Below are 7576 nucleotides of genomic sequence, written 5' to 3' on the forward strand. Positions count from 1 at the left end.
ACGCTTGCCACACGCCTACCTGTTGATATGTAGGCAATGTACGTGCGTACACACTTACACCTATGTATTTTCGTAAAAAATACTATGTAATTTTTTTAGAACTATTTTTTTCATCCACTTATTCGCATTTGTCTTTCACCTTTGTTTTTTTTCAGTTTGGGTATCCTGCCGCCATTGCCCACGTCTGGCGGCGGCAACAAATCTACGTCCCATATGTCCAGCAATGGCCACAACAACGACCATAACAGTATGCCGAAGCAACACTATTTGTCACAACAGTCTCAATCACAATACCAACAAAAGCAGCAACAGCATCATCGTCGCCACGAATCGTCGCCCAAACGCTTCAGCTCATCGTTGGGCAGCGACACCGGCAACAGCACACGCGAATCCGAGTGTAGCGAGGAACATAGCGGCGGTTCGCCTGTTTCACGTTCGCCACCCGTCACAGCGACCACAAAACCGCTGCCACTGCCACAGCCCACCAATGAGTTGTTCGATTCGTTGGCTGCGGAGCTGCGTGCCAAGTTGAATGGCAATGGTCCGCCTTTGTTACTGCCACCGCGCGACTATGACACCGTACATCGGTCCAAGGGCAACTTAACCGCAATCGAGCTGCGTCGCTGCCGTAATGCGTTGATCGTGGGTGGCGCCCCACCCAATGAGACGGCAGTGCCTGCCAGTGGCAAGCAAGTGTCATCGCGCGGTTCATCGGGCATTGGTTCGGATTTGGCACCGAGCCCGGAGCGTCAGGATCTGAATAGCTCAAGCGGTGAGTAGCTGAGGCAAATTTAATTAAAATTTTGTAGCAAAAAATAATAAAAATATGTTATTACCTTTCATCTTTCCAGACGATGAGCAATGGTCTAACGAAGCGGACAACTCGGTAATCGCGCTGAAGCCGTCACAAATCGCAATGGAGCGTTCGCCGCCCATTATACCGCATCATCCACAGTTGAACCGCAAGAGCGCCGTTCAGCCACCCGAAGACAGTTACTTACGTGATTTGCCGGCTAAACCCTACACACCTCGCCAGAGCGCAGTGAGCAACGCACGAGAACGCGAGAAAACCCCAGCGTCCACACATGAGCGCGACACACGCTCCAAAACTCCTTCGACGACGAGTTGGTCACGCGAAGACGAAATTAAACCGATTATTATGCGTCCAGCCGATTACGACGCAAAATTCAATCGCATAATGCAAGCCGAGACAAAGCACGACTATCATCGCCGCGCTGATGGTGGTGGTGGTGGTGGAGGCGGCAGCGGCAGCGGCCTTAGGGAACGCGACCGCGAGCGCGAACACGCAAAGCTGCGCGACACCGACAAATACAACGAAATCAATCGCTTACTAAATAAGAAGCTTTCACTGGAACGTGAATCACCGGAGAAACGCTTTGCTAAACACACGCTGGATGAGCCTGATCGCTTTGAAGACTCAGACCCACCTAGTGAACACATAGCGGTGCACCCGACCTCTAGCTATCGCAAAGAGAATCTTACGGATAAGCAGAAATTCATTGAATACACAGCAAAGAAACAGTCAAAATCGTATGCGGCCGAGGAGGCGCAACGCTATGGTGGGCGCCATCGCTATGTTGATCCAGCCGATCTGCCGTTTGAACAGTCCACAGGCCATAACAAGTACGCTGCCGTACATCGTAGCACACATTCACCGGAACGCACCAGTCATGACCACACCCCACGCATGGGTGAGCGAGAGCGGGAACCAGAGCGCCTGCGCGAAAGGGAACGCGTTCGTGAGCGGGAGCAAGAGCGCGACCACGCGCACGATCGTAAGCAATACTCACGCAGCAATGAGCGTAATCCATATCGCGAACCTGAAAGTCTACCCTACATACAGAGCATGGAGAAGATGATGAAGTCATCGGCAATGCGTTACAAGGCGTTCGATGGTGCACTGGAGCCTACCGCGGTTGCGCCACCTAAAGAAGAGCTTCACCCTAAGCTCAGCGCACAGCGTAGCAAATCGTATACAAAGCGCGGCGAGGATGATGGCCATCCAACAGAGTATGCGCACTCCACTAGCAGATCTGATGTCACATCCAAGGATCGCTTCAAAGATGCCAAGGACAAATTTCGCGCTATGGAACGCAGCGGCAGTCGGTATAACCTAAACGATGAGAAGGACGTCACCGACTATCGATCACGACACCGCGGCTCGGTCGAACCTTCAGACAGCGGACGCCCATATGCCGATTGGAGTGATGAAGAACTCCTCGACAATTCGCCACCACCAGTCGCTAGCCGTTCGCGCTCTCGCTCACGCGGTCAATTGTGGGAAGAAAATGGTATGCCGGCGCGTGAAATGTTACCGCCACGTGAACATCATGTGCGCGAACGTGGCCGCGAACGGCAGTATCAAGAATACGCGCCAGATGTGCGTCCAATGCGTGAAATGGCGGCTAAACGCACCGATCCACATCGAGCGATGCGTGAGCGCTCTACCGACTTGACAGATGCACGCGATCCCTACCGGGAGGCTTATCGGTATGAAAAGCGCGTCATGCGTGATCACTCACGCGATACGCCGCCAACACGCGACGAACGCGAACGCCATCGAGAGCCGGTGCGTCACGAATATTCACCAGATGTGCGCACAGGACCGCCTGAGCATCGAGCCAATCGCCGACAAGCTGATAAGCACGCGGACTACTACCCTACGCCCACGCCGCCGCCACCCACCACCGGTGCTCCAATACCCAATCCGAAGGGTATCTCCAATTTGACCAAAGGCTATCGTCACAGCTATGCGGAGCCGGTATTTGCGCGTGCCGGTGGACGCGTTGGTCTGGCGGCCGTTAACCCGTACTAAGTAAAGAGCGGATATGGGAATTGATTTGAAAGCAGGAGCAGTGTTTTTGCTGTAATATTACTAATAAAAACTAATATTAAGCTAAGATTTGATCAATGCAGAGAAAAAAATTTAGTTTAAATGCAAAGAGGTGAATACATGCGTGTGTTCTGAAAATCTAATATTCTATTTACATTTACATGTATCTACTCACGGTATGATTTTTTTTTTTAACAAATATGTATGGATATGTAAAATTAATGGAAATTTATTAACTATTTTTAACCAAGTCATGTACACATTTTATTGGAAGCCGACACATTCCAGTCGTTAAACGAAAAACATAAAATGCTCAATATTTTTGTATGTAAATAGTACATACATATGTACCACAGAATATTTAAGCTTTCGAAATGCCTTTTTCTCACTACTGGGATATGTATGCCTTAGTAACTTGAGTCAAAAAATTGTCTACCAAGAATGTGCCTTTTTATACGATCGAACTAGTTAAATTAAATAATGGGAAAAAAACTCAATGAAATTTGAAGAAAAAATCATAAACACAAATTATGTCAAGCATGCACGCGTTCGACTATATATTAGGGGTATTCTCGAAGTATTGCACGATGCACGTATTGCACGAAATGCAAAAATACTATCCCAAATTTCGAAGAGTACGAGAGCACCCCATTGCAAAGTGGTAGAATGCATGCGTAGCAAGCAGCGAAATTATGTATCAAATACAATAACAAGAGACAGCAGAAAAAAATGAAGTGAGCGAGATGAGAGGAATGAGAGAAATATGTAGCAATTCCAACAACAAAACAACTAGCACAGGGTCGCATATATCTTGCTATGCTATTTTGCAAAATATATACATGGGTTTCGACGTTGCATATTTTGCAGCGATAGGAAATGTCGTTTCCCATGTATTTTGTTGTTGTGTGTTTGCAAGTTATGCAATCCATGCAATCCGTGCTACGTGCAATGGCTTTGCAAGATTTGGAGAATACCCCTATTATGTATGTTTGTTTGTCTATAAATATTTACTTATTATGTACATATGTATGTATCGATGTAGTACGTTTCCACTTAGCGTTTAAAATTTTAATCATACATATACTTATGTACTTAACTGAAATTTTTACTCTTCTACAATTTCCATCAGTTGATTGATTGTTACTTATTTGGAAGGAGAAATGTTATATTACAACGCTGATAGAACATGCGACTTTTTTTATGTTGAAATGTAAACTTGAAAATTTCAATAAAGCAATCTAGTTGATATATATATATCTAATGGATTGTTTTCGTGCTTTTATTTTACTTACGGAGGAAGGTGGTACCTGGCGAACCAAGCGCCTAAAGGTATGTACGCAAAAACGTATTGTTTGCGACTTGACTAAATTTTAAAATCCCCGATTTCTACCAGGCGCGCATAATCGCATAGCAATGCCGACCAGAAAAATTCTGCCAACGCTGCAAAATCCCGATTTCTACCAGGCGCGCATAATCGCATAGCAAGGTGCCGCCCAGAAAAATGTCTGCCGACGTAGCAAAATCCCGATTTTCACCAGGCGCTCATAATCGCACAGCAAGGTGCCGCCAGCCCAGCAAAGACAGTGGCGATAAAATCCCCGAATTCACCAGGCGCGCATGATTGTGCAGTAAGCTGACGCCCGCAAAAATTTACATGTATAGTTGTTGGTAGTATTTTATCCGGAACAGTGTTGCCAGACGTTATATATTAAAAAAATAATAAAGTACCCAAAAAATATGCTTTGTTACCAAATGTGTTTTTTATTTTCATAATATTTTCTTAACGCATTAGCGGATCAATCAAAAACGTTGCTGAATTTCAAAACAGCAAAAGTGCCACATTTGAAAAATATTTTCTGAATTATTGGTAGCACTTTATCTGGGCATAGCGATGCCATACGTCTTCTTTTATGATATTTAAAATTTTAGAACAAGTTAAAAATAAATTAAAATAGATCAACAAATTACAGGCAACGTCGAAGATGCTGACACAAAAATAATACATTTAAATCGGAACCAATCGCTCCAACTGAGTACCTGCTTCCATGGCGCTTTCAAAGGCAATTAATGTGGTCAGAAGGATCCCATGCAATTTGATCTTCCCTCATTTCTTTGATTGATAAAGCACTTTCCTTTTCTAATTTTTTAGGGCTATCACCGAATCCATCGTAGTTCAATTTTTCGTGAAATCTACGAAAATTCTATCACTGAATCCCAATTGCTATGAACGCGGCATATACTTTGAATGCGTAAGTTCGTAGCAATTCCGACTCAGTAATATCATTTTCGTAGATTTCACAAAAATCTGACAACAATGGATTTACCGATATCCCAGTATACTCATGATTCGTAAACAATTATTAGGTGTTGTTGTTATTGTAGCTCTTTATCCGATTGTTCCCAGATGATTTGTTGTTCTGTTAAGATATATAATGTTAGACATATCGAATGAAAAGCTTTTATTATAAATATACGTTCATTTTTATCTAAATACAGTAATGTAAAAGAGAATATTAGGTACTGTTGATTTCTGAGGAAAGCAAGATTTTATTTTTTTAGGTTATGTTCTTTCTTGAGTTGTCTACATGGGCTCGATGACCAAAAACAGTATAGGTCAACACATACACCATCTGTCTTATGATGGATATGAAATTACCTGAGCTCTTCTAGCACCAGTTGCGTTCCAGATGCTTCACGATATTCACGAAATTCACGATTTGCAGGAACAGCTGTTTTCTCCCATTAATAAACCTTATGGGAGGTGGTCACCTGGAACGACTTCCTGTAAAAACCTGCAAATCGTGAAGCATCTGGAACGCAACTAGTGTGAGTTCGTACTTGATGCTAGTCCTTCGTTATTTTCGAAAATGAAGATGCACAGGCGCGGTATTACTAAATCATGACTTTTTCATTTATATCATGCGCCCATAACGAAAGTGGAATGTTGCCAGATTGTTGAAGGAAGGTTAGTTTGGCATAAAATCATTAGTTAAAATTTTTCTTTAGCCTAAATTTAGTATATCAGGTAAAAAATCGATTCGGATTTGTTTTTTAATACTACTATATCTCTTACAACATTACAAAAATTTAACAGAAAATAAAATACCTCGTCACCGATATGAGGGAATTTTCAGAAAAATTCAACACTGATTTTTGACAATGCAGCGCTGCGGCCAGCTGACAGCAATTCTTTTTCTCTGCAGCTTGTAAATTTACCGCGGTGCAATTCTTAAAATGTCAACAAATAGTAAATACTAGTAAAAAATAAGTATTTTAACAAATTATTTTCACTTAAATGAATTCAAAAATTCCTTTAGGTATCAGGCCTCCGGCGAAAAGGCCTAAATTAGAGTTCAAATCAACATCAAACGGTAAAGTGAAGGAGGAGCTCGATGAATATGGTGAGACATTTTTTATTACAATTATTTGGATTGTCCCATCATTGGTAATACTTAATTTTTCAGAACTAGAGCCGTCCGCCTTTAATCCAAAGTACCGCGTTTGTCCATATTTGGACACAATCAATCGCCATTTACTGGATTTTGATTTCGAAAAACTCTGCTCCATTTCACTAACTCGCATAAATGTTTACGCGTGTCTAGTTTGTGGCAAATATTTTCAAGGCCGGGGCACCAATACTCATGCTTACACGCATTCCGTATCCGAGGCCCACCATGTTTTCCTCAATCTACAAACGTTGCGTTTCTACTGCCTGCCTGATAATTACGAAATTATCGACTCGTCGCTAGACGATATAAAGTATGTGCTGAATCCCACATTTGAGCCCAAAGATATACGACAATTGGATCGTTCGGAGCCTAAATATTCACGCACAGTAGATGGTACACTTTATCTGCCCGGTGTTGTGGGTCTCAACAACATAAAAGCTAACGACTACTGTAATGTGGTCCTGCACGCACTGTCACATGTCGGTCCATTGCGGAATTACTTCCTGCGTGAGCAAAGTTATGCGAAAATCAAGAGACCGCCAGGTGATTCTATCTTCAATCTTGTACAGCGTTTCGGTGAACTAATGAGGAAAATGTGGAATCCACGGAATTTCAAGGCGCACGTATCTCCGCACGAAATGTTACAGGCCGTGGTACTATGGTCTAAAAAGCGCTTTCAAATAACCGAACAAGGAGATCCCATCGATTTTCTATCTTGGTTCTTACACACACTCCATCGCGCAATGAAGGGCAATAAAATGCCAGATTCGTCCATTATTTATAAAATCTTTTTAGGGGAAATGAAAATTTATACACGCAAAATTCCGCCGGTGGAACTCGACGATACACAAAAATCGCTACTGCTTGCCACAGAGGAGTATCAGGAAAAATGCGAGGAGTCGAACTTTTTATATCTCACTTGCGACCTTCCACCACCGCCTTTGTTCACCGACGAATTTCGCGAGAATATTATTCCGCAAGTAAATCTTTATCAGCTGCTAGCGAAATTCAATGGCACCACCGAGAAGGAATACAATACGTACAAAGATAATTTTCTGAAGCGTTTCGAAATCACGCGGCTGCCACAGTATATTATACTGTATATCAAGCGTTTCACAAAGAACACATTCTTTCTGGAGAAGAATCCGACAATTGTTAATTTCCCCATTAAGTAAGTGATGGAAAATATTGTATGACTAATTTTTTTTAAAAATGATTTTTTGCTCACAGGAACGTGGATTTTGGAGAAATTTTGTCTATGAAGAACCTCGAA

The 7576-nt window shown here is 42.9% G+C and overlaps 2 protein-coding genes across 2 annotated transcripts in view; both read left to right on the forward strand.

Moving 5' to 3' along the window:
* Positions 1-3369, forward strand: part of LOC118733447 (zinc finger CCCH domain-containing protein 13-like) — a 52060-nt gene extending 48691 nt beyond the window's left edge. Inside the window, exons 5-6 of the mRNA XM_036462831.1 lie at positions 156-772; positions 852-3369. Coding sequence (XP_036318724.1) covers positions 156-772; positions 852-2836 — 2602 coding nt within the window. The 3' untranslated portion in view covers positions 2837-3369. The remainder of the gene's footprint in view (positions 1-155; positions 773-851) is intronic.
* A 2660-nt stretch (positions 3370-6029) lies between these two features.
* LOC118752984 (U4/U6.U5 tri-snRNP-associated protein 2-like) lies at positions 6030-7576 on the forward strand (the record flags this gene model as incomplete). The annotated part of the gene is made up of 4 exons (XM_036487833.1): positions 6030-6101; positions 6172-6255; positions 6319-7474; positions 7534-7576. Coding segments are annotated over exons 1-4 (1296 nt in total), but the record flags the coding sequence as incomplete, so codon positions are not given.

The sequence above is a fragment of the Rhagoletis pomonella genome, unplaced genomic scaffold, assembly GCF_013731165.1.
Source record: "Rhagoletis pomonella isolate Grant_MI unplaced genomic scaffold, Rhpom_1.0 Rhpom_scaffold_00002, whole genome shotgun sequence".
Classification (NCBI taxonomy): Eukaryota; Metazoa; Arthropoda; class Insecta; order Diptera; family Tephritidae; genus Rhagoletis; species Rhagoletis pomonella.